General features: G+C 42.0%; 3 protein-coding genes across 6 annotated transcripts in view; 2 read left to right on the forward strand and 1 right to left on the reverse strand.

Annotated features, from left to right (window-relative positions):
• The first annotated feature begins 33 nt into the window (after window positions 1-33).
• On the forward strand, window positions 34-6,680 carry znf414 (zinc finger protein 414). Of its 2 annotated transcripts, XM_004568680.3 has the most exons (6): window positions 34-845; window positions 2,877-3,008; window positions 4,409-4,519; window positions 5,329-5,434; window positions 5,523-6,046; window positions 6,306-6,680. In XM_004568680.3, the coding sequence occupies exons 2-6, from the start codon at window positions 2,960-2,962 to the stop codon at window positions 6,473-6,475; spliced, it is 960 nt and encodes a 319-aa protein (XP_004568737.1). In that variant the 5' UTR covers window positions 34-845; window positions 2,877-2,959; the 3' UTR covers window positions 6,476-6,680. The 2 variants fall into 2 exon arrangements, with proteins under 2 accessions (XP_004568737.1, XP_012779414.1); XM_012923960.5 differs by lacking the exon at window positions 34-845 and having other exon boundaries at window positions 889-3,008.
• Window positions 6,681-8,916: 2,236 nt separating this feature from the next.
• On the forward strand, window positions 8,917-12,287 carry mesd (mesoderm development LRP chaperone). The gene is made up of 3 exons (XM_076887182.1): window positions 8,917-9,130; window positions 10,301-10,529; window positions 11,580-12,287. Exons 1-3 carry the CDS (start codon window positions 8,971-8,973, stop codon window positions 11,845-11,847), a joined length of 657 nt encoding a protein of 218 aa, XP_076743297.1. The 5' UTR covers window positions 8,917-8,970; the 3' UTR covers window positions 11,848-12,287.
• Window positions 12,288-13,225: 938 nt separating this feature from the next.
• Window positions 13,226-27,663, reverse strand: part of cemip (cell migration inducing hyaluronidase 1) — a 147,149-nt gene continuing 132,711 nt past the window's right edge. For all 3 annotated transcript variants that reach the window (XM_014411347.3, XM_014411348.3, XM_014411349.3), the window contains exons 26-29: window positions 24,884-24,970; window positions 21,514-21,671; window positions 21,199-21,299; window positions 13,226-18,804 (exon numbers count right to left, since the gene is read on the reverse strand). In XM_014411347.3, the coding sequence (XP_014266833.3) occupies window positions 18,677-18,804; window positions 21,199-21,299; window positions 21,514-21,671; window positions 24,884-24,970 (474 nt within the window). In that variant the 3' untranslated portion in view covers window positions 13,226-18,676. The remainder of the gene's footprint in view (window positions 18,805-21,198; window positions 21,300-21,513; window positions 21,672-24,883; window positions 24,971-27,663) is intronic.

The following is a 27,663-nucleotide window of genomic DNA, read 5'->3' on the forward strand; positions in this document are numbered from 1 at the left end:
CTTTTCAAAGTCGTTGTACATAATAACTAACATCACAGTGCTGTGACCTAGCATGTTCGCTATAGTCACTACTTCATTCACTCAGCACTTCCTGGTAGGTGTGGCTGTTCCTGTTGGTTTGTGAGGTTATGTTTGAAATCTGTAGCACGCATCTTTCTAATCCGCAATCGAAGTGGTCGCACAAATTCTGAAATAGAATGAAAATAGACGGCGTATCACCCCAACAAAATATAAAGAAAGCAAAGGATTTAGTCATTTATTTAGTTATATTTATTTTAAAAGACATTTTAAGAGTTTTCAGGGAGCAATACCTCAAATGAGGCCAGTGTGGTAAAAAAAAAGTTTTGATGCCAGCTACATCCTTGGAAAAGGTGTGTAATTCCAAAGACAGGGAAAAGAAAAGTCAGTCAATCATAGTGAATTGGTAACAGGTCAGTAAAAAGAACTGGTATAAAAATGCATATGAGTCACTCTGATAGAAATGTGTTAGCCCTGCAACAGACTGTTGAGACCTGCACAGCGTGTACACTTCCTCTTGCCCCATGGTAGCTGGGAAAGGCTGATAAGGATAAGTGAAAGAGAGTGGATATATTTTTATTTCTTCTAGAGTGTGGGGCGAGAGAAGAAGATTGGCAACGAGCTCTACAAGGCAACCCTAACCATGTTTAAAGAGTCTGGCAATCCCACAGGTAGAAGAAGAGGAAGCTCCAGAAACAGCATAATGTGACCTTGATTACACTCTTTTCAGTGCAATCAGAGAAGACTGAGCTAAAGACTGCCACAACAAGGACAACAACACTGCTGATGATGCTCATGGCCAGAGGAACTCACACCCAAGGTTGAAGGTACACACTTGCAGCTCACATACCCGGTAGCATACAGCCTTTGTTCACATTAGTTATGTCCTATCTTGAAAATTCAGGTGCCACACACTCAGTCGTTAAGGGAATTTCCAACTCCTCCAAAGGTTAGTGGCAACTATTTGTCAGGGTGTCAGGACACATGATGAGAGAAAGTTTCACTGTACCACTTACGATGGTGCAATGATGAACTGGGGAAAACTTTTAAAAAACAAAAACTTGAATAGAAGTGAAGTGAACTGCAAGTTGCTGGAGCAAGTACTGGGCTACCAGTCTGATCAAGCACCACTACAGCCATGGATCCAGATGGGGGACACAGCAGAGAGCAAGCTTGGAAGTTGACCTTCATATGTATCGATTCATATTTTTGTAAACAGTCATCACTTCCATTGAAAGAGAGGAAAGCTGCGGCTCTTCCTCCTTGGACCCTATTATTCCATTTGCTACAGTCAGATTTTCACTGCACAGCGTATGCTGTGTTGTTTAGCTTGTGTTTGGGAGTTTTGTCCTTGGAATGAACCAGTTTGTGTGTGAGTGTGTGGCTCGGATGTCGTTCTTGGAGAAGTTTCTCTGATAAACCTGCTATGTAAGGCATGACAGTGTTGTTCCGTTTGTCAGTCTGATGCTCCCTCGTTGGTGTCTGACCTTTACTGTGCATCTTCGCTGATTTGATGAAGGCCCAGTTGGGATAACATGTCTGTGTTCCTTTTCTTTCCCTGTGTGTGGTCTGTGTGTGTGGGCTTCCTTCAGTGTTGAGGTTTTCATTCTCCTTGATATGGACACAGACACAGCATTTTTTAGATGGATTATCGTGGAATGTAATTAATTTGTGGTTAAAAACTACGAGTGACGAGTGACTAGATCGTTGATAAGGTAAAGGTGATGAAGAATATTTTACCTTTCATAAGAGAGGCAGAGATTAATAATAACTAATGCGTAAGTGCAGAATGGTGCACAAACACAGAGTGAGTAAAAAGGTGAGAGGAGAAGAAGCACTCAGTTCCTGATCCAGCACTAACTAAAGCCCTATGCTGGTTCCACAGAAGAGGGGCCTGAAAGCTCAATGCTTTGCCTCCCATTCTGCTTTTACAAACCCTTCAAGTAGGCCCCCAGTCTGAGAGTAAAGGCTCTATTGGGGTGATACAGTTCTATAACGTTGTTAAGATAAGATGGGGCCTGATTACCAAAGATATTTTACTTAAGGAGCAGGATATTGAATTCAATTCTGTATTCAACAGGGAGCCAGTGAAGGGAAGCCAAGATAGGAGAAATATGCTTGGGGAGGGAAACAGATTAACTACAGATACTGATACTGTGACAGCCTTCGAATTTGAAGTTCCCAACACCCCCTCAATTAAAGAGAGCCTAGGAAATCTGATTTAAAAAGTCACATTTTTATTTTTTATCAACAACAACAAATACAATTAAGGGGAAATAATCCTATGTAATGCTGTAAACAGCAGGTCTGTTCAATAGTTTAGTTCCAAAGGGTCACTTCCCTGTTCATTTGTTCCCCTTTTGGCAACAAGGGAACAGCCAACGAGTAGTCCCTCTTCCTCTGCACAGCAGCTCCTCCCAGTACTGCTTCCTGATCCACTCTGTGGTACAGAAACAAACAAAGACTGGTACTTTGCTTTTAAACAAACTGCATCACAGACATCCCAGCTGATACCAACTATGGATATCACTCTCAAAAACAGATTTAAATGGTGCTTTATTGGCATGACAGTTTATAAAAACTATAGTTACAATCTGTGAATGCTCAAACTACTAACTTGGTTTGTTATAATTGCCACTGAAAGATGGTGAAAGCTGTAATCTAAGGCTAAGGCTACATCTTTGCAGTGTTGTGATTGCAGACATTCCCAGCTCTCTGTGAACAGCGCTAATCGGTGGTCATGAGAAACTTTCTTGACGCATGCTCGTCATCCAAGTTAATCCCTGTAAATCCCAGAAAGCTGATTGGGAGAAAGTCACTTCTTCAGCGCTTCTTTGTAACTGTTGATTGGTTCACAGTCCACACCACACGGTGGCGGTAATTCACTGTGTGGTTTCTTGCCAAACACCAATAAACGCGAAGAAGAAGGAGCAGGAGCAGCATGTCTGCAGACAGTGTCCCCGCACAGACGTCTGAATATGCAAACGGAGGTTAGTAATGAAGTCATTCTGAAAGATACCTATAGTTTCGGTTTGGTTCCGTTTTTTAATGATATCTGTACGCACGTATGTGACGTATTTCCTCTGCTGTTTCTCAAAGTGGTCGCCATATTGCGGGGCGGGGGGGGGGGGCAGCGGTCTGTATACAGAGGAAACCGTCACAAGTTCCAAAATCCAGCGATTTCTAAGCGTTTCGTGTGGTTTGCTTTGCTCTGTTGTCTTGTCCGTGTTTGACTGACACATGCGGACCGATCATCTGCTGTCTGGCTGTGCTGCGCACCATTAATGCGCAGGAAACAAAGACTTCAATAATGTGATCGCAGATACAGACTGGCAGCTTTGCCCTGGTTGTTCAACTGAAAGCGTGAATGGCTGATTGAGGCAGGCTGTTAAAGGCGTTACACAAGAACCAGGCTGCTTCCAGTTTCCATTGACTTTGTGCTGCTGCTGTTTGGGTTGCTGTGATAACACAGCTGTTGTTACACGTGACTGAACTGTAAAGACGCCTGTGTGACAGCTCAGCGGTCTAAGGTGATGCTGACCCCTCACTATATCATGACTTAGTATTAGCTATGATGTTATTAAACGCTGAGAGCATTCAGAGTCGTAAGAGGGTTACGGGAACGGTCCAGTCAGCTGGGGGAGGGAAGCCCAGGCTGGACTATTAAAATGCAGCACTCAGTGTAACTACATATTGGGTCGAAGCAGCAAACAACAACTTGAATGGCGTGGAAGGTTGCAGTGTAGTAAACAATGGGCTTTCCAGGAAATACAATTAGAAATTAGGAAGTAGATTTCAAATTGAGCTTTACTTTCCCTGCAGTGTCCAGCTGCTTTCACACCCTCTGACCCAAATCCTCTCTCTCTGCGGGTTTAAGACACTGACCGACTTGTTGGGGTTTTTTAATCGGACTCTTGCGAAAAGGTCTAAATAAAAAGTCAGTTTTGTAGTTACATGTGTGAAAATACTAACTTAACGTTGCTCAGAAGTTAATGAAATTTGGAGAGTTCAGTGTCAGTCTGGTGTCCTGGTCAGTGATGGAGACAGGCAGCATCGTCCCTGCAGCAGTTTTAGAGAAGGATTACTTAATCAAACATGTTTGTAAGGCTGGAAAAACATTGAGCTTCTCGCCTGTGAAACTTAGACCTGCTTCTTTCATTCAAACATCAACGGTAGTGTCAAAGTCTGGCATTTTATACTTTATAGGAATGCCTCACAAGCCATAGTCACGAGCAAGATGGCAAAACCACGTCTGTGTTCACTAACATTAGCCCGGCTAGCTAAGCAGCTCCAGACAAGTTACTAAATTCTTGATGTGATTTACATGATGTTGGGTTCCATGAATAGTTGTGTTTGTGTCAGCTTTTAAAGTCGTCTTTGTCCATTTCAGGAAACAAGAGGATACCGTGTCCGTTGCACGCCTGTAAGAGAGTGTACCGCGACACAAGTGCTCTGGAGAGCCACATCAAAGATCATGATATCCCGGCTCAGTCTCTACCTGGTGAGGTCCTGCACTCCAACTGTGGACATAAACAAATAAGGTTGCGGCTGGAAATAAACCAGTATTGAAGCGCATAATAAAAGCAAACATGGTTTATTTCTATCAGTCTCCAGTCCTGAACAGTGCTTTCCATCAAAACATGTTTTTGTGTTCATGATATGAAACTTGGTATAATTTCTTTAGACAGTGTGACTGCGTTGTTTGCTGTAACACATGTGGCAGTGATGGCTGTACTGTGGACGTGCTGTTGTCTGCTGTACTGCACTGGGACTCTTAAAGTAACTGGTCATCATTAATGGTTAACAGTCTGAGTTTTGCTGTTATTCACGGCTGTGGTTTTGTTCAGTGAGACTTTTCGCACCGTCTCCGTGTTTTTAGTCTATTTGTTATGTTGCTTTAGAATAAAGTGTAACCGAATCCTGAAAACACTCAAATGATGTTCAAGTGTGTGACGATGTTTTTCCTGTTCAGAAGTACACCACTGTCGTCCAAAGTTATTCCTCTAATAAATGATAGATACTCAAATGTTATTTGAACCATAGTGATAAAAAGAGCGTAGGAAATAAGCAGAAACTAACAACCGTGATGTTAGAAGAGAAGTAAGCTAGGAACCCATCAGATAACCTGCTGACTTATGGTTCTGCACATGTGTCGGGCAGAGGGGAGGGCTTTTCACCCAGTACCCTAATAGTATATTCTAAATGTCAGATTATAGCTGAATCCCAAAAATCTTGCCTTACAGTTTCTGCATGTTCCTGTGGACAACAAAGGTTGTATCAGATGACAAACACTATTTTTGATCTCCTTAGGTAAAGTGCTGCTGTGCTCTACTGTCGGCTGCGGTGGTTCTTTCTCCAACATGCAGAAACTGATGGAGCACATGAGGCATCATCACAAACCCAACATTTTCTTCCAGTGAGTTGGCCTGTGTTCTCCGGATGTGCTGATGTGCTGTCAGTGAGCTGTAGACATGTTTACAATCGTCTGGCTTCTCTTTCTGCAGGTGTGAAAGCTGTCGCACTAAGTTGCGCTCATACCGTGGCCTGCTGACTCACCTGCACACCTGTTCTAAAGTCACACGGAGTAAAACGAAGCCTGTTGAACAGACACCCCCTCAGCTTGCTGCTGTTACCAACCCAAAACCCACAGAGCAGCACCTCCCACGGCTGGAGTCGGTGTCTGCACCCCAGCAACTGCCGCCTCAAATCCCAAACCCAGATGGAGCCATCCGCCCTGCTGATCCTCAGGCACACTCCTCAGCCCCACCTCTGCTCAGTTCCCCTATCTTGCATCTCCAAGAAACCTCCCCTCTTCAAAACATTAATGAAGCTCGTACTTTGCCTAAGGAAAAAGCCCCTAACATGCCCCCATGTCTAAAGATGGATGGTCCAAAAGCAAGCGCTGACCCTCCTGAGTTCCAGGTTCAGCACCAGCCACAGACCAGGTCACCTGAGCCCATCCCTCCTGCTCCAGGATCAGCACCTCATTCTCCTCCTGGGTCATCGGCTATCTGGAAGAAGAGTCCAGGTGAGTTCGGGTTCACTGCAGACTAGCACCATGGGAACAGTTACTCAGCCCAGCGCAAGTGCAGCAGTAGTTAAATAAAGTAGTTTCCTGGTTGATCATTGTTTTTGAAAGGATGATTAAAAATGGTCGCAGATGAAACCCGTCACCTTTTGCAAAGCCTTAAATGTATCCTGTGACGTTAGCATGCTTTTGACTGCTTTTGTGTAAGTTTAATCAGTGAGCAAATCAAACACTCACAGTTATTTGTTTTGTGCATTAGGTTTGGCCTGCAGCAGACGCATCCTTTGGGAGCACACCAGGGGGCGCTATACATGTGTACAGTGTGGCCATGTAGTAACCAACCGCAAGGAAATGACCCTGCACATCAGCAGTAAACACGGCACCATCAAAGCTGTAGAAGATACAGGGAGCTCTGCTACTAACACTTAGTGTGGCAACTCTAGTTGTCTGTATGTGTCGAGGTTTTAGCCAAATTCTGAGTGCTGGCTGTGCACAGCAGGGTTGACTCAGAGCGAAACACCCGCAGGAGTTATGTGCATGTATCTGCTTGGGTAATGATGCTAAGAAAATTGTATATTACTGTTTCTGTAGAGCATCTAACATCTTCACCTCTTGAATAAAAGGTTCAGACGTTTTTGTGAAAGTTTTTGTTTAAATATCTGACTTTTGGGTCACTCCAGTACAAACAAGAAGACCACAGAGAAGATTGAAGGAGGACATGCAGAGGTTTGGCGTGGCATGAGATGAAGGCAGATGTGACCAACTCTAAAGAAAAGCTGAAAGATGAAGAGGAGTGCAATAGTTTTAGATCACTAAACCCTGTTCAGTGAATGAACAGTGAGTTAACTTAAGTAGTTACTTCCTCCAAAACATCACCTTGTCTTTTAGACCCCATTCATGCAAGACTGTGTTGACACACCTCTCTGCATTGAGTCATTACTTATTATCTTTGGCTCTCTTCTATAGTGTTGTCTTATCTCTCACCTCCAGCCAATTCTTAAAAGGGAGTTTTTCCTTCCCACTGTCGCCCAATGCTTTCTCATACGGGGTTATCTGTATTGTTGGGTTTTTACCTTACAGTATTAAGCACCTGTAGCTCACTGTTCTTGTGATTTGGTGCTGTGTAAATAAAACTGAATTGAATTGGTTCGATCCTTGGCTGCTCCAGTCTGCATGCCAAATATCTTTTGACAATATACGGAACCCAAGTTCCCCTCTGATGCATCCAAAAGCACTTCCATATAGAAGTGCTTGCATGAATGGGTAAATGAGGGAAGTTGTATAAAGTGCTTTTACTCTACAGGTAGAGTAAAAGCACTTTATACAAAAACCAGTCAACTAGATTACAAATCCAAGATCACTTATTCTACAGTAATAGTTGTGCACTGCACATGCATCACACTCCCATCACCAACAGGTGTTTAACACAAGTCCCAGAACTCCTTAATAAATGTCCAGCTATTAGAGGGGTGGGTGGTGTGGACACTCAAGCCTTTTTCAGATTTTGTAGGTGGCACTGTTGGGCCAATTTGTAACATCCAATGAAAAGAGTTAACCTGAAAAGTTCACATCACATTCAAGGTGCGTGCTAAATCTCACGACCTTTTAAGCTTTCCAAACCCCTCGATTATCATGTCACCAGGGTGCACCATTAAATAAAAACAAATTTCATGTCAAAGCATCATTAAAACCTGATGTACATAAACTAAACATACGGTACACTAAAACCAGCTCCTTAAGGCTTTTCATGTCCAAAGTTCAAGTTGCTCAAGTGTAACCACCTTGAAGCTATACCTCAAAGTGTAAAACATGATATTTTCTGTGCGTACTAAGTGGAGATGTGATGATTGTTAAACACTCCAAATAAAAAATGTGTTCAGGGGCACACCCTTATCACAATTGAGAAGATTGAGCCAGATTGGACACGGTATTACAATAAAAATGTCATGGCAAATGATTGAAATTTGCTGTGGCGCCACAGATGCACCCTATAGCCCAGGTCTGTAGTGTACACTGAACAATTATTCAAGATTCAAAAGCTTTATTGTCAATACAGCAGTATACAAAGTATAATCAAATGCTGTTTCACCCCAAGCCCCCTATGGTGCATTTATGAGTATATAAAAGATATATCTCCAAGAGATATACAACTAGGAATTACAAATAAATAATAGGCTAAGTTTCGGTAAAATTAAGGGATAAAAATATATCAATTACTAACTATACAATACTATAATGATAACTATACAATACTGCCTGTACGATAAACAAAGGCAGGACAGACAATACAAAGTGGGTTGTGCAGTGTAATTGCATACCATGTTCAAGTTATTGTCAGGATATTATAGACGAGACAAAGACATGTGCAAGATGCAAAGTGTGCAAATATAGTATAGTATAATTATAATATAATTATAACGTTTATTGAATGAACACTTTGAAAATAGTAAAATCGGCACCAGTTTTATCTTCAATTCAAAATATTGGACTTCCTGTTTGGTTTGATCAAGGAGCCCAGAGGCTTTTTGTCCCTCTTAGCTTGTTATATGTGTACATTTTTCATTCATGTAGCTCAAACTACGTGTCCGTCCGTAGGACTTCATTATAGTCTGCATAGGTGGCGCTCTAGAGCCATTTTCAAATGTCCCAAACAATAACGTATCTGTGTATTTGAGCACGTTAAGGCCCCGGAAAGTCGATTAATTTGCCTGAAAAACAATAACAATAATAACGATTAAGGGAGCAGTGCTCGGTAATAATAGTAGACTGTAGTAGTCCTCCCGGTGGGTCCCCCCGGTGGGTCCTCCCGGCTTTACTTTGAAATTCTCCACCGGTCTGCAATGCCGGCCGGACTCTTTTGACACGCCCCTCTCGTCTTGTGACCGGCAGACTTCACAGCCAATCACAGGGTACCATCTGGAAACATGGCGTCTGGCTTTCTGTGGAGATGCGCGGTGCTTGTGCTCTGCACACACATGCTTTGTGCTGTAGAGACCGAGACTAAAGCAAAGGCCAAGAAAAAGAAGGACATCCGAGACTACAACGATGCTGACATGGCACGGCTCCTGGAACAGTGGGAGGCAAGTTTTCCCGTCCACAGCCTTCAGATGTTAGCAGCTGTTAGCCGCTGGCTAGGTGTCGTGAGCCCAGCTAAGTCTGAGTGTTTAACTGATATATTGGTGGAAGTGCTAGGGGTTACTATTAGATGCCGGACTCTTTCGTCGCTACAGAAAGACTAAACACCACAGTCATTATAAGAGAGAGACGTGGCACACATTCCACAGTGGGAGAGATGCGGGGTATTCTTTCCAGAGGAAGTTGTTTTAGTTTAAACTCCACAAGAGGTTATTATAATTTCACTGGTTAATCAATACATACAGTTTTTTTTGGTTCCGGTGATCCTTTTAAAATGTTTATTTATTTTTCAAAAGCAGTTTTTCCTTTTCACTGTAGCCAAGTGCTTGCTCATCATTTGATTGTTGGGGTTGTCCGTTATTGTACCTTTACCTTACTGTATTAAGCACCTTGAGGCGACTGCTGTTGTGCTTTGGTGTTAAATAAGTCAAACTGAATTCAAAGTAAGCCAGCAGTCTGATAGCAAAGTGCTCTGTTGAGTGATATGAAGTTATCCACATTGTAAAGACTGAGTGTATAGATATAGGTTAGCTTAAGTATATGATTGTCTCTTTTGCTTAGCTTGATTTTATTGTCAGTCCTACTTTTCAGAAGGAGGTACCTCCTACTTTCAGTCTGAAATGATCACTAAATGATACAATGAGTCATCCTATTTCCGAATATTCCGTTCGGTCTCTTTTAAACCAGTTATTTTAGGGATAAAAAACATGAATTAAAAAAACAAGAGTGCCATTTGTTTAAAATAAAAAACAAAACTCAACATCATCTAAATATTTGTGTCTAGAGTGCAGGGGTGGGGGAAGTCCAGGCCTCAAGGTGCCCTGCAGGGTTTAGATCTCACCCTGGTTCAACACACTGAATCAAATGATTAGTTCATTACCAGGCCTCTGGAGAGCTTCATGGCATGTTGAGGAGTTAATTTAGCCATTTAAATCAGCTGTGTTGGATCAAGGACACATCGGCCCTTGAGGCCTGGAGTTTCGTCCACACATGCTATAGTGTAAGAGTGGAAAGTATAAAATAGATTCAAACGAGTGAGACGCAGTATTAGCTGCTGTTTCATCTTAAACTGTTGTCATGTGTTTTGTTTTTTTTCTCTCCATGTGGTTTAATAGGCAGACGATGACATCGAGGAAGGTGACCTTCCAGAGCACAAAAGGTCTCCTCCTCCCATCGACTTCTCTAAGGTGAACCCCTCCAAACCAGAGGAGCTGCTTAAGATGTCCAAAAAAGGTCGGACTCTGATGGTTTTTGCCACAGTTTCAGGAGATCCTACAGAGAAAGAGACAGAGGAGATCACAGGCCTGTGGCAGGGCAGCCTTTTCAATGCCAACTTTGATATTCAGAGGTATTTCCTTTCTGACCTTGTTTCGTTTTTTGTTTCTTGTTGTCGTTTGCGTGGGAGTGATTTCTATTTGTAGAGCAGTAACAAACAAACTGTGTTCACTGACAGTCATTTTCAGAACAGTTTAAGAGCCCATTCTGTGATACTGATCAATACTGAAGCATGCATTTATTTATTTTTTATTCCAGAATTATCATCACTCTGCCCAATTCATCCCACAGATGTAATATTATCTACAGCTACTCTTAGTACCATTGATGTTAAGTTAGACTCTTTTTCTCCAATTGATCTTTCTGAGTTAACTTCAATAATTACTTCCTCCAAACCATCAACGTGTCTTTTAGACCCCATTCCTACAAAACTGCTCAAAGAAGTCCTGCCATTAATTAATTCTTCGATCTTAAATATGATCAACCTATCTCTAATAATCAGCTATGTACCACAGGCCTTCAAGCTGGCTGTAGTTAAACCTTTACTCAAAAAGCATCTCTAGACCCAGCAGTCTTAGCTAATTATAGGCCAATCTCCAACCTTCCTTTATATCAAACATCCTTGAAAGAGTAGTTGTCAAACAGCTAACAGATCATCTGCAGAGGTTTATTTGAAGAGTTTCAGTCAGGTTTCAGAGCTCATCACAGCACAGAAACAGCTTTAGTGAAGGTTACAAATGATCTTCTTATGGCCTCTGACAGTGGACTCATCTCTGTGCTTGTCCTGCTAGACCTCAGTGCAGCGTTCGATACTGTCGACCATAATATCCTATTAGAGCGATTAGAACATGCTGTAGGTATTACAGGTACTGCACTGCAGTGGTTTGTATCATATCTATCTAATAGACTCCAGTTTGTGCATGTAAATGGAGAGTACTCTTCACACACTGAGGTTAATTATTTTTCCTTCCCACTGTCGCCAAAGCTCTTGCTCAGAGCGGGGCGTCTAATAGTTGGGGTCTTTGCATTATTGTAGGGTCTACCTTACAATACAAAGGGCCTTGAGGCAACTGCTGTTGTTATTTGGTGCTTTATTAATAAAACTGAATGTTTCCTCTTGTAGGTTCGTGGTGGGTTCCAACAGGGTGATCTTCATGCTGCGAGATGGTAGTTTTGCCTGGGAGGTGAAAGACTTCCTTGTGGCTCAAGAGCGCTGCGTAGATGTTACTGTAGAGGGACAGGTGTTTCCAGGGAAGGCTGCCAACAAGGATGATGCCAAATACAAGCAGCAGAATGAGGTCAACACTAAGAGAAAGAGCAAGAAGAAAACGGAGAGCAAGAAGCCTGATTTGGAGGGAAACCGTGCAAACTCTCTGAAACAGGAGCTCTGATGAGTTTGTGAGTTAGTAATTAACCTTGTGGTCTCATAAATGATGCTTCCCACATCCACTCTGTGAGCAGTGAACTGGTGAGGGCCCACTGGACCACCTGGAGATGTGGAGGGATGAGTGAACTAATGAATTCTGATGGGTAACGTCACCTTCACTGCTCAGCTGGAATCGTCACTCTTTCAGATCATTTTCAATGGAAGCCATATTGATTTCTGTTAAGTCATCACCAGATCAAAAGGAGCACATGCATTTATTGTTAACAAGGTACTCCACATGAGCACTGTCAAACATTTAATCCTTTGTATCCATGATTGGTTGTGGAATAATTTTTGTGTGGTGCAGGCATGGAGGCACAGATCTCACCGTCCTGTCCTCGTGTGTTTGTAGCATCCACATTTTCTATTTGATTTGATGAGAAAATAAACTTTTGATATCTTTGACTTCCACTGTGAAAACATTGCATTCAGTAACAAGTGCAGACTTGCTTTCGATTGAGAGGCATGCGTGCAGATATATACAGCAGCGGTCCCCAATCCCCGGGCCTCGGACCGAGTCGTTTGGGTCGGATATTCCCTGGGTCTTTTCCCGTGTTGTAGCTGTGCGTCTTATTTTGAAAGAAATATTTATGCATTGCCATGGCAACCAGAAAGCATTAAGGGGCAGAGAGAAGGATGTTACACTCAATGTTGTGGGCGCATTTCAGGAGGATGCTGCTAACAAAGTAACACAATTACACATTGTGTTCATTATTATGTTTACAAAATCCCAGAGTCTGTCTTGGTTGTATCATTTTATTTTGTTGTTTTTATCCGCGACACCTTTTTCACACCTGTGAAAATATTGTCTGACAGTAAACTGGTCCGTGGCACAAAAAAGGTTGAGGACCGCTGATGTTCAGTACAGCCACGTGATGCTGCTGCTGATACCAGCATAAACAAACGCAGCTGAACTTGAAACCCAAGTTTTAGTAAAGCTACTGACAGTACATTGTAATTAAAGCTTTGGCCAACAGGGGGCACACAAGCTTTGTGTGTAGGTATAGATGCAATGGATCCTAAAAGGCATCAAGCTGTCACTGGGTGAGAGGCAGGTTGTGTACATATCTGTACAGACTTTATTCACAAAACAGGCTAAAATTAGCAGAAGTGTAGGGATGTCACATGGATGGTGCAGCTGCAACTCAGCTATTACATATTACTCTTCAGTAGAATTATTGTGGTCTTGATCTTAAAATGTGCAGTCACTCTGATTTTGTGTTTTTTAAGCAGTAAAATTATATTTTGTTCATCCCAGTATTGTATCCCAGTTAACGTCCACTGCTGTGGTTGCTAGTCACGCTGGGGTCCACTGTGTTGGTTTAATCAGGGACACAGAGATGTGCAGACAAACTGTCTTTATTTATGTGCAAAAATCCTCAAAGAAATTCAGAGTCATGGAGTTTCATCACCTTAGCCACTTATACAACACATCCATTTGGTATACAGTTAAAACAAGGCAACTATACCAGGAGTCATAGGCATGTATGCAATAAGTGGACCTATGATGGTTTTTGTTTCCTACATCCAGTATACATACAGGACAGTAATAACATTACAACTCAAAACAAGTCCCTCGTAGATTTACATCAAGAGTGTCTGTACAATAAATAAGTATAAAATATATCTCTTAGCAACCTGTGGATCTTTAAAAACACATACACGCATACAAAACGCTAAATTACTGCTACAACCTCCGAAAAAAGACCAGCTATTTCGGTAAAGGGAGAAGAATCGTTTTTTCTGGTCACATTGGAATCATTTTGAAGAGGGGGGAGCGACACATTTAAAAACAACCTGATTAAACATTCAGTGGACTGCTCAATTTCATCTTTTATATCTTTATGGGCTTCTTGCTGGTTCATTCCAACTGACAGGCAGATGGATCGCAAACACTGACGAAAACAAAAGAACCCAAACCATCAGCAGAAGACTACATCACAATATCAAGTGAGCGAGTGCTCGGAATGCAACAAAGCAAGTTAACCACCAGCTGGGATGCAAACCAGGAATGTTTTTGTTTCTTCTCTTCTGTTGTTTAAACGGAGCAGAACATTAGACTCACTTAACTGTTACACATCACAGGATGATTAATTATGCACATGCATCACACATGTGCTTGAAAAGACAACTGAAACTTAGTATTTGCTCCAGAAACTGCCTAGTAACCGTGGCTGACATGAAGGTCTGCTGGAGAATTGTCCAGCAGTTCATAATGTACACATATCAACCAGGCTACAAAGTACCGGACTGTATCCAAGTACCTCCTGTCCTGTTAATAGAAGGACAGTTGTGTTGTTTGTAATCTGGCTTTAGTTGCCATGTGCATATATTAAGAAATGATCTAACTGAAAAGCATCAGCTTAATCTGAATGGCACCTCACCTGATAACACAAAATAGATGCAATTCATTCAGATTTATGTATAGCTCAATTACAGACTTCCATATCGGCCCATATACAGGGAGTGCGTAATTATTAGGCAAGTTGTATTTCTGAGGAATAATTTTATTATAGAACAACAACCATGTTCTCAATGAACCCAAAACACTCATTAATATCAAAGCTGAATGTTTTTGGAAGTAGTTTTTAGTTTGTTTTTAGTTTGAGCTATTTTAGGGGGATATCTGTGTGTGCAGGTGACTATTACTGTGCATAATTATTAGGCAACTTAACAAAAAACAAATATATACCCATTTCAATGATTTATTTTTACCAGTGACACCAATATAACATCTCCACATTCACAAATATACATTTCTGACATTCAAAAACAAAACAAAAACAAATCAGCGACCAATATAGCCACCTTTCTTTGCAAGGACACTCAAAAGCCTGCCATCCATGGATTCTGTCAGTGTTTTGATCTGTTCACCATCAACATTGCGTGCAGCAGCAACCACAGCCTCCCAGACACTGTTCAGAGAGGTGTACTGTTTTCCCTCCTTGTAAATCTCACATTTGATGATGGACCACAGGTTCTCAATGGGGTTCAGATCAGGTGAACAAGGAGGCCATGTCATTAGTTTTTCTTCTTTTATACCCTTTCTTGCCAGCCACGCTGTGGAGTACTTGGACGCGTGTGATGGAGCATTGTCCTGCATGAAAATCATGTTTTTCTTGAAGGATGCAGACTTCTTCCTGTACCACTGCTTGAAGAAGGTGTCTTGCAGAAACTGGCAGTAGGACTGGGAGTTGAGCTTGACTCCATCCTCAACCCGAAAAGGCCCCACAAGCTCATCTTTGATGATACCAGCCCAAACCAGTACTCCACCTCCACCTTGCTGGCGTCTGAGTGGGACTGGAGCTCTCTGCCCTTTACCAATCCAGCCACGGGCCCATCCATCTGGCCCATCAAGACTCACTCTCATTTCATCAGTCCATAAAACCTTAGAAAAACCAGTCTTGAGATATTTCTTGGCCCAGTCTTGACGTTTCAGCTTGTGTGTCTTGTTCAGTGGTGGTCGTCTTTCAGCCTTTCTTACCTTGGCCATGTCTCTGAGTATTGCACACCTTGTGCTTTTGGGCACTCCAGTGATGTTGCAGCTCTGAAATATGGCCAAACTGGTGGCAAGTGGCATCTTGGCAGCTGCACGCTTGACTTTTCTCAGTTCATGGGCAGTTATTTTGCGCCTTGGTTTTTCCACACGCTTCTTGCGACCCTGTTGACTATTTTGAATGAAACGCTTGATTGTTCGATGATCACGCTTCAGAAGCTTTGCAATTTTGAGACTGCTGCATCCCTCTGCAAGATATCTCCCTATTTTTGACTTTTCTGAGCCTGTCAAGTCCTTCTTTTGACCCATTTTGCCAAAGGAAAGGACGTTGCCTAATAATTATGCACACCTGATATAGGGTGTTTATGTCATTAGACCACACCCCTTCTCATTACAGAGATGCACATCACCTAATATGCTTAATTGGTAGTAGGCTTTCGAGCCTATACAGCTTGGAGTAAGACAACATGCATGAAGAGGAGGATGTGGACAAAATACTCATTTGCCTAATAATTCTGCACTCCCTGTATATGTCAGAGTGCTGTCTCAGTGCTCTGTGAAAAACTTTGTAACCAGTTAATTTTATACTGCTCTCCTTATCCAACCATTAACTGTCCCAGTGACACATGCAAACAAGTATGAAATGAGTTCCAGTTATTTTGCAAGCAGTCATGAACCTCGGAGGGAACATGCTGTTCAGCTGCTACACCAAATGTGCAGATCAAAAACTGGCTTGTCTGTTAGTCTGATGACAATGTGCTGTCAGTGTGGCTGCTGTTGGGATTTAAACTAGTATCCTGTGTCATCCTGTCTTTGAAATGGGAAACAATCATTTGGTGAAAGAAGAACTTGTTCTTAGTTTTTGTGTTCCAAACGACTCCTAGAACTGCAACTGTAGCAGCTCACAGCTGTCTTCGTCATGCAGTTATTTTAAAGCCCATCTGGGGACAGAGCTCTAACTTTCATTTCAACAGCTGCAAAAAAAGTCCTCATCACTATACAATTAATGTTTTTTTCAGTGTACAAACAGGTCAAGACAAAGCCTTCAAGAAGAGACTGACCTAATGATGAGTCAAAGTTTCCCATTTTACACTTATCAATGACTTCCACCTTCAAGTGCGTGTTTTCATTTACTTTCTGTACTCTTTGGATGACCCATATGGGTCAGATTTAAAGATTTTAGCTGGGTGATGAGGTACATGAGCACAATCCCCAAATAACGCTCACAGGTGTGGCTAGTTTTAGCAGCGATCTACAATTTGTGCTGTTTTTAAAACAAACATTTCAATATCAAGTGCAAATAATAAGACAGTTTTTTTTTCACTACAGGTTGAAGACTGATTTCTGTGCTAAAGCTCAAATCTGTGAAAGATTTAATTAAGATTTTTGGTTGTGTCAGAGACCTGATGACCTTTAGTAAAGGGAGCCAATCCCAGCTGCTGGGAACAAACGTGTCAAAACACTGATTGTTAGTCCTAAAATTGGTAAGTGCCAAAAACCTGTTCAGGATTAAAGTTGGAGTCTGGTTGTGCTTTAGCCGTATGGAACAAGCACGTTTTCAGAAATGGTTAGCTGTTGCTGTCCCAATCAAATCTTATAGATGCATTTTGGCCTCACAATGCCTCTGTTACAAGCTTTTCCTCTTGTACAGAAAAAAACATCCTAAAAAAGGCGTGAATGTTAGAGGTTAACTGCAGTTGCTCTCTTAACATCTACCAGGTTTGCAAAATCCAATGGTGACTTTAGCCAGCAAGCTAGCATTATGTAAACAAATCAATGTTGTTGGCAGTGTTCTGTCAGAAAAAAAGATTCAACAGTGACCATCATCATCTATCATCACCTATTAATATTTTTCTAGAGACACTTGCATAGACACCATTGGCTGTTCTGAGCTACTGCTGCCATGAGCTGACCGCTAACATGGCTGCCAGAGAGGGTGTTATCACCTGACAGTTCATCCCAGGCAGTGCTAGCTCTGTGAGGGGTGCCTCCACCTTTTACATACTTTCACATCATCCTTTCTCATAACCAAACACAGAATAAGCACCACATGATCCTGGATCAGTGGCTCGGAGCAACTGACTGTAGTGTGCATGTGTGTGTGACTGTGCATTCATATTAAGGAGTTGATAGTGGACTTCCGGAGGTGCAGAGAAGTACACACCCCCATCACCATCAACGGCGCTGCTGTGGAGAGAGTGAGCAGCTTCCGGTTCCTTGGTGTACATCTGGCTGAGGATCTTACGTGGTCAGTACACACAAACAAAACAGTGAAGAAGGCGCAGCAGCGCCTCTTCTTTCTCAGGAGACTGAAAAGATTCGGCATGAGCCCCCGCATCCTCAGGACCTTCTATCACTGTGCCATTGAGAGCATCCTCACTGGATGCATCACCACCTGGTACGGCAACAGCACCGCCTACAACTGCAAAGCTCTCCAGCGAGTAGTGCGGTGCTCTGAACGGATAATTGGAGGTGAGCTTCCCTCCCTCCAAGACATCTACAGGAAGCGCTGCCTGAGGAAAGCGGGGAGGATCATCAAGGACTCCAGTCACCCCAGCCATAAACTGTTCAGACTGCTTCCATCAGGAAGGAGGTTCTGCAGCATCCGGTCCCGTACCAGCAGACTGAGAGACAGCTTCTTCCACCAGGCCATCAGACTGCTGAACACGTCATAGACACCTCAGCTTCACTACTGGAACTTCAACATTATGCACTCCACACTGTATATAAATGCCACTGTTTTGCACATATTCAACTCTGTATATTTTATTTTATATATTTTATTTTATTGTTTACTCTATTTAATTTGTAAAATATGTGTACACACACACACACACACACACACACACATACACACACACACACACACACACACACACACATACACACACACACACACACACACATACACACACACACACACACACACACACACACACACACATACACACACACACACACACACACACACACACGCAGAAAAACATATTTAGTATACACATCCAGAAATGCATATACTGTATGCATTTATATATATTGTACATATATTTGTTAGTTTCAGATTTAGCCATTCTTATATTTTGCTTGTTTTACGTTATTGTATTTTGCACAACTCTGTTCCTTGTGAAGCTCGCACACAAGAATTTCACTCACATGTACCTGCACATGTGACGTGACAATAAAAGTGATTTGATTTGATTTGATTTGATTTGATTTGATTTGATTTTGTGGGGGTGTTGTGTTTCAGTATCCAGGCCCAAATGGTCACTTGGCTGATCCTCCCCACTCTGACTGCCACTCATAGCTTCATCTTGTGGATCACAGGGACGGGCAAAACTTGATGGATCTTGGCTTGTTCGCTGTCCGCCTCCAGATAGACCCAGTCAGGGTGGAAGGAGCCCTTAAAGCCCACAAATGCCAGCTTATCTGCAGAAAAGCCAGATGACACCAATAAAAGAGACATAAGTGGAGTACAAGTGGGATTCCACAGGATGTCCTAAAGCTGATTACTGTTTCTAACAATTCCTATAGTTTTACACTTTCTGCTTTCATTAACTTAACCATCTAGAGTATTTTTTTAAAATCAGTAGTATTTCCTCATTCCTCAAAGAAAAAGTTAAACTTGTAGCAGGTGCTTATACATTTGCCCTACAACTGCTCACTTCATGCTCTCCTTCATTGAAAAGGACAGATTTTATGCTTCTTTGATAGAACAACTTCTGGCATAATTCAGTATTCACTGTTAAGTCTGTGATGGAGTGCTGTCCTGGATTGGATGCAGTGGATCCGGTAAAATTCTTACACTCCCACTTCCATGTTTCACAAAGAGTTCTGATGCTAAATTGAAGTGTTTTCTCTAAAGAAGACGTCTCATTCAAACAAAGAAGTTCTATGTTGGTCTCATCTGCAGAGATGGGCAGTAACGCGTTACAAGTAACGCGTTATTGTAATCTGATTACTTTTTTCGAGTAACGAGTAAAGTAAGGGATTACTATTGCAAAAACGGTAATTAGATTACCGTTACTTTCCCGTAGGAACGCTGCGTTACTGCGTTACTAAAACCGTGATTTTTTGCGAGAATGTCTCACGACAGTGACGTAAGCGAGTGCGACGTTGGTGACAACAGCTGTGTGCAGATCAACAATGGATCACATATCGAGTGCGGGAGAGAGTATGAGCGTGCAGCGTTTAAAGCGTGGAAGTACTGACCTTACTTTGAGTTTGATTCCATAAAAAGTGACAAAAACATTAGTGTCCGCTGTGCGTGGGAAGAAAACTTCTTTTTACAGCGAAAAAACCCCTAAACTTCCAGCAAGCACCGAGTAGCTACGACGTAATGGGAAACTCACAGAGAAACTCACGGATTCTTCCACTGACCGCGGCACACCTGCACCAGGGTAAACCTCCGCCTACCCCACTCCTGCTTTACAGGTGAAAATAGAGCAACAGGACCGCTGAGTCTTTGACTTTATTTATTTTCTGCTGTGTTTTACTTGCATCTATTTGAAAGACTGAGTGTAAACACACAAAATATTTTATTTTATGTGCTGGAATGTGCAGAAAATAGGTTTAAATGTTAAACTAATTTATTCAACTCAGAGAATGTTGCATATAATTAAATGTTTGCTTGATGCATAAAGTTAAAAGATTAAAACTAATAAAACAAGTTTTAAAAAGAGACTTTTCCATTTGATGACATTTTGTATGATGGATTATGCAGAAAAAGTAGAATTGGGCTGAGAGATCTATCACTTTATGGTAAATGGTAAATGGCCTGCATTTGTATAGCGCTTTTCTAGTCCCTAAGGACCCCAAAGCGCTTCACACTACATTCACCCATTCACACACTGACAATGACAAGCTACATGCTTTATCTCCTATTCAGGTTGTAAATCGTGTTTTTAAAAAGTAACTAAGTAACTAAGTAATTAATTACTTTTGAAAATAAGTAATCAGTAAAGTAACGGGATTACTTTTGGGGGAAGTACTGATTACTTTTTTCAAGTAACTTGACCAACACTGCCCATCTGTAAACAAAGAAGCCTTTTTGGCCCGATGTGATCTTTTTGTTTTTGAATAGCAGAGTTTTCTCTATGCAGCCATGAACATTAGTCAATATTAGAGAGACTAGTTGATTAAAAGTTACTGTGCCTGATGGGTAAGGAAACAATTAACTACTCATGCCATGTAATAGAAGTTTTCCATCCTGTTATTTTTATTTGTGGCATTAACGATAGATAAGATCGATTAGGCAGCCATGCTCCAAGAAAGAACAGTCTATACCAGGGGTAGGCAACTCCAGGTCTCGAGGGCTGGTGTCCTGCAGGTTTTAGATCTCACACCTGAATCAAATGATTAGTTCATTATCAACTTCAAGACATGTTGAGGTCATTTAGCCATTTGAATCAGCTGTGTTGGATCAAGGACACATCTAAAGCCTGCAGGACACCGGCCCTCGAGGTCTGGAGTTGCCTACCCCTGGTATATATAAATAAAATTTTTACCAATTTTAAAAGTTGGCAGGAGAAACCAGTGCTACCCCTCAGCCTCTGAGCAGACCCACCTACAGTATCACATTCAAAATCCTACATATCAAGTTATCACATTCACGAGACTTTTGGAACACTTACTCTGACCTTGATGTCAAGGTCACTGAGATAGTCGAGGCACTTTCAGTATCAATTTGAAACTCCTACGTTGGCTCGTTCTCAAGTTATTGGGTGTCCACACCACCCGCCCACTCAGCAGGGTGATGGCAATACTCCATCAGCCTTTACAGAGTAAAAAGACAAGATAATAGAATAAGCACATAACAGCTACCTTTCAAACGGACGCTTTTCTCTGCGCCAAGTTTCCCCAGGACTTTGGTCCAGGATCCTCTGGTAACCAGGCGACCCTTGGATGTCATGAGGACAATTGAACTAGTGAAAGAGGGAGAGACACATTGATTGATATTTTAATGCAGCAAAATACATTTTTTGATCTGAAAAGCATTTAGATGAGTTTAACACACAATGTCAATGTAAATCAATTTTTGGAGGTCCTTTTATGTCCCCAAAGGACACAGTCTATCAGAACATGAAACAGCAATGTACCTCAGGGTGTTTGTCAGTGTAGGTGGAGAGAGTTTCTTACTTGTCTCTCAGTCCACTGATGTAGTTGTCTATCTCTGCAGGAATTCCCTGGAGGATGGAATTCCTGAAGCCTTTCGTGTCCACCACCTTCCCATCATGCCCATCAATTACTGTCAGGTGCACTCCATCTTCAGGTTGGTGCAACGTCTTGCCATTTACCTGTCACAACAGAGGCAGCCAATCACACTGCAGCTCCGAGATGTGTTAAGCCAATAATTTCTTTTTCACCTTTCTCTTTTGACTCCATAAGCATATACCGCTCCGTACATTACATTATTAGTCTTTAATATGTGTCTCTCTTTGTCTCTCTGCTCTTTTTCCCCCGAACCCCCAAACTATCGCAGAACATGACTGTCCCTCCCTGAGCCTGGATCTGCTCCCCCATGAGGGGGCTGATTGTTGGGGTTTCTACTGTATGGTTTACCTTACAATATAAAACACATTGAGGTGACTGTATTCAAATGATCACTTTAAGGATGTGACATCACAGAGCACCAGAGTTGTACAGCCTATCAGAATAAGTAAAAGGAAATAAAACTCTTACAGAGCGGAGTTGCACAATCTATGCTGCTTTTTTACAGAAACGTAAATAAATGATTCCTCTGGCGTCCCTGCTGGAAAGCAGCTGTGAACATTTGTTTCCCTCTTTATTTATAGACTTTTTACATGTAATTTGACATATCAGAACATAACATGTTCCAGCCAACGTGATCGAGCAGGAGGGTGAGGAGTTTTCCAAGACAGCAAAATTCCACGCCGTGCCAGCAATAAAGGGAAAGCGATGACATCCAGCTGCTAACGATGAAGGTTTAGGGTGGAATCTTCAGAAACATGAGAGAGCACTTTAAAATAAAAAGTGCAGTATAACTAAAGTGTTGGGCAGGTAAAAACGAGTTAAACCACAGGGGGAGGTGTTGCATCTGTTGCACAGGTCAGGAATACCGGGATATATTTTAGATCTAGTCTACATCTTGAGAAGTGTAATCTGTATACCGTCGTAAACTGAATAAGGGAGAGTCTTGCACACGAGGATGAGGTATGAATTATGTCAGTGACTTTGTCCCAGTAATCTTCCACAAACTTAAGACCCAAATCCTGTTCCCAACTGGAAGCAATTTTTTGGGTTGAATAATTGCCCGATGCCGTAATGAAAGTATATATTTGTGATATAAGAGCCTTATGGTGAGGCTTTAGCTCAAATAAGTCTTCCTACCAATGATTGGGGGCATGACTTGGAAACTCGGGCCAGATAGAAGATGCACATGTCTTTGAAAATAGCGGAACAACTGACACGAGGGCAAATCGTACAAAGAAGTCAGGTCACTAAAGCTGAGGAAAGTGTTCTCTTTAAAAAACCATTTAATACCGTTTCTTGCCCATTTACAGAAGGACGAGTCCACCAGGGAGGGGGGAGGAGGTGGTTGTTACAGATTGGGGCCAGAGCAGAGGCTGAACTGAAGTGATGCCAGAATTAATACCATATTTTTAGAGAGGCAATTAGAACAGGGTTGTCTGTAAACTGTAACAGGGAAACAGGGAGGGATGAAAATAATAGTGCTGAAGGTGTAAGAAGGTGAGGTAGAGAGACACGATTAAGCCTCAGGGCAACACCAAGTAGCCTGAAGATCATTCAGCCAGTAAGTAAACTTTTGAAGAGCGAGACCACCACTGAGCCTACCCTGTTGTAGTGAGGTCATACTAATCCTGGGGGTTTTGTTTGCCCAAATAAATGATGAAATCATTCGATTCACAGATTTGAAAAAGGATTTAGGTAAAAACACAGGGATGCACTGAAAACCACAGAGAAATATGGGTAGATTATTCATTTCCTACCAAGAAGTGATAGAGGAAGGTTTGCCCACCTTTGAAAGCCAACCTTACATAGTTTAGCAAAGGATTACCATCTGCAGCTTTAAATGAAGTGGTAATATGTACCTGAAGAAGCCAGGTGGAAATCAAAATGGGTTTGATTTGATTGATTTCTCACGGACAATAACCATATCCAACTTCTTGATAGCACTGAACTGGTTTGCATTGGTGCATTATATCTTTTATATCTTTATTCTCTTCCCCCCCCCCTTTCTTAAATAGACAACCATCATATCTCACAGTACAATAATATTGAACGGGTTGCATTGTTGCATTTTGTCATGTTTCTCAGGTCTTTGTCTGAATGTCCTATGAACATTACCTGTCTTGTTCTCATGTTGTTGCTAAGGATTGTCTCATTGCACTGAAGTCACACTGGGTTAAATATTTACACTTGGGTTTTAAGGGTTTTTTTTTTTTTACGGGTTGCACGGAAGCCCCAAACGCAATTTCATTGTTCTTTGACAATGACAATAAATAAATACTTGACTTTGTCTAAGCTCGTGTGCAGCTGGGCTTGCAGGAAAGCGTTCACTCTTTTGTACAGCCGTGAACACTTTAGATCCAACCTTTAGAACTGCTCATCTCACAGAAGACAAAAGGGAAAAAGCTCATATCCTTTTGTACCTGCTCACCCTTTCTGCCCACTCTCACACTGGATGTCACATCTTCTGACATCTAACCACACACAGGGACATCCAATCACATTATTAACGCCTAATCACCTGATGTGGACCCACATCTTCTTCACTCTGTCTGTGTGTAATTCTACTTCAATTAGATATGAATTTAATTAGTTACTTCATCAGGCCATGTGCTCTGAATCTCAGTTTGTTGCACTTTGGAGGAGCATGAGGCTGAACACGGTGACAGTCTAGCACACAGCTGTCAGGTGGCTGAGGCAGAGTACTGAAAAGAGTCTGGGACCTGAGCGCAGGAGTTCAAGAGTTTTGTGAAAAGAAAGACACTCCAGACGAAGCTCTCAGGTGCAGAACGGGAGGCTGATCGTGCTTGCTGTACTAACAAATGAACTTAAAACCAAACTGCAATGCAAGGGCCTATTTGCACATGAAACATACAGCCTGAAGGCTTTCATGAGAAAGAGAGCAACTTTCTCACGCTGTCTCATCAGCTGATCGTCTCAGCTCCTGCTCATCCACTCCCTGCAAGATGAGTTTCAAGGTGATTTGCCTTCAAACATTCGAAGTGAAAAGCACATGGTTTAATCTCCCTTTACTTGCAGTGTAGATAAATAATCCAGTGATGTTCGGCTTGAACTCCTTGACCTGCAGTCTGACTCACTACATGCGGCACTTCAAGTCAGCAACACTGCTGGAACTTTCCACACAAAAGCTCAGAAGATGTTTGTTGTCCTTATTTGTATCTTTAAATAAAAACATTCTGAGTGATGAGGTTTAACAAAAGTAGATACAGGTTCAATCAAACTCTCGGTAACTAGATCATTAGAGCCATTCTTCAGGTGTGTCTGAGAGAGAGGTTACCTCAGTAAAGGCAACGTCCTTCTTGATGTGGAAGTGGCGGGTGTTGTAGGACTCCAGTTTGATCTCCAGGAAGTGCTCTGAGGAGTGCTAGGAGCAAGTCCACAAAGAAACAGTGATGATAGTATATTCACAGCAGCAAAAACACATTTAACATGGGGAAAATATGACATCGTGAATGACTGTTCAGGGGAAACCAGCGGCAGGGAAAATAAGAGGAAAACAGTATGTATCAGATGGTGCTTGGAATATATATCTTTGAAATACAACCACAGAATTTAAAATATCAATCACACAGCAAGCAGCAAAAACATGAGTAGATGGTCTGCTTCTGAAAAACAAACAATATCAATACGCTCACTATGAAACTAATATAAGTGAAGAAATATGTGTCAGACAGCAGCAAATCCTCTGGATTTCCACCAATAATGTACAAACTGTGTAATATGTCCAAATCTAGATGAAGTTGGTGTGTATTTGTCTGCATGCCTCTCTTTTCACTCATGTATTTGTTCTGTAGTTCGTTTTTTGTCCCGCTTGTTGTTTGTTTGTATTTTCTTGCCTCAAACCCAGCAGCAGTAGATGGCTGTCGCTTGCTGAGCCTGATTCTGCCATTTCCTGTTAAAAGAGTCCTTTTTCAGAGTGGACAACTAAATCTCTCTGTTATACTGTACGTCTTTACCTTACATTATGAAGCGGCTTGAGACAACTCAAGCTGTGTATGCAGTGTTCAAGTAGTCCAAAGATCATTGATGGCCAAGGCTCACTGATGCTCGTGGGCAGTGAAGACTGGCCCTTGTGGTCTGACTCAACAGATGAGATACTATCAGTCAAATTGCTGAAAAAAGTTGATTCTGGTTCTGACAGAAAGATGTCAGAATACACAGCGTATCACAGTGTGTTGCACATGTGGCTGCAGACCAGTCAGGATGCTCATGCTGACCTCTGTGCACCACTGAAAACACCAGCAATGGACACATGAGCGTCAGAATTGGAGCAATGGAAGAAGGTAGGCTAATATGATGAGTCACATTTTCTTTTACATCACGTGGATGGCCAGGGTTGGAATTTATGTAGGCAATATTTGATATTGTATAAATTTGATACTGCGCGTCATTTCCTGGGGAACACCTGACTGGATGCACCATGGGAAAAAGACGAGCTAGCAGTGTGACGCTTTAGACAATGTTCTGCTGCAAAACTTCGGGTAATTCATCAATCTGGATGTTACTTTGACACGTTCCACCTGTCTAAGTCTTGTTGCAGACCATGTACACCCTTTCATGGAAATGGTGCTCCCTGATGGCTGTGGTGTCTTTAGGCAGGATCATTCACCCAGCCACAGAGCAATGGTTTGAGGAGCACAACAATGCATTTGAGGGTTTGACCTCCATATTCCCCAAATCTCAGTCAAATCAGGCATCTGTGGGATATGCTAGAGTCTGATCCATCAAGGCTCAACCTCGCAACTCACAGGACTTACAGGATCTGTTACATTGGAAGCAAAAGGGGGACCAAGACAATATTAGGCAGGTGGTCAATAAAATAAAATTAAATTTTATTTATACAGCGCCAACCAGGCTCAGGGAGGGGCGGGGCCATCTGCTGTGACCGGTTGGGGTGAGAGAAGGAAGACAGGATAAAGACATGCTGTACGTATGATTCAGTGCAGAGAGGTCTATTCACACATAGTGAGTGAGAAAGGTAACTGAAGAAGAAACACCCAATGCATCATGGGAATCCCCGGCAGCCTACGTCTATTGCAGCATAACTAAGGGAGGATTCAGGGTCACCTGGTCCAGCCCTAACTATATGCTTTAGCAAAAAGGAAAGTTTGAAGCCTGATCTTGAAAGTAGAGATAGTGTCTGTCTCCTGAATCCAAACTGGAAGCTGGTTCCACAGAAGAGGGGCCTGAAAACTGAAGGCTCTGCCTCCCATTCTACTTTTAAATACTCTAGGAACAACAAGTAGGCCTGCAGAGCGAGAGCGAAGTGCTCTAATAGGGTGATATGGTACTACAAGGTCATTAAGATAAGATGGGGCCTGATTACTGATAACATATTAATGAGATTTTTAGGACCGAGTACAATAACCTCAGTTTTATATTACTTTTTATGTCGTCCTAGCACTGAACCCTGTGGAACTCCATAATTAACCTCAGTGTGTGAAGAGGACTCTCCATTTACATGCACAAACTGGAGTCTATTAGATAGATATGATACAAACCACTGCAGTGCAGTACCTGTAATACCTACAGCATGTTCTAATCGCTCTAATAGGATATTATGGTCGACAGTATCGAACGCTGCACTGAGGTCTAGCAGGACAAGCACAGAGATGAGTCCACTGTCAGAGGCCATAAGAAGATCATTTGTAACCTTCACTAAAGCTGTTTCTGTGCTGTGATGAGCTCTGACTGACTGAAACTCTTCAAATAAGCCTCTGCAGATGATCTGTTAGCTGTTTGACAACTACTCTTAGGTTGATCATATTTAAGATTGAAGCATTAATTAATGGCAGGACTTCTTTGAGCAGTCTTGTAGGAATGGGGTCTGACAGACACGCTGATGGTTTGGAGGAAGAGAGAAACCTTTTCTTCAATCAGTGATGAATAGTAAGATGTTCTAGCTTTCTTATAAAGCAGGAAACTATTTCTCCAGGCTAAATGATGATCTTCTAAATTTGTGATATGTCATTTTCTCTCCAGCTTACGAGTTATGTGCTTTAAGGTGCGTGTTTGAGAATTATACCAGGGATCAAGTGGTATGATTGTCACAGTACT

The sequence above is a fragment of the Maylandia zebra genome, linkage group LG1 (genome assembly GCF_041146795.1).
Source record: "Maylandia zebra isolate NMK-2024a linkage group LG1, Mzebra_GT3a, whole genome shotgun sequence".
NCBI lineage: Eukaryota > Metazoa > Chordata > Actinopteri > Cichliformes > Cichlidae > Maylandia > Maylandia zebra.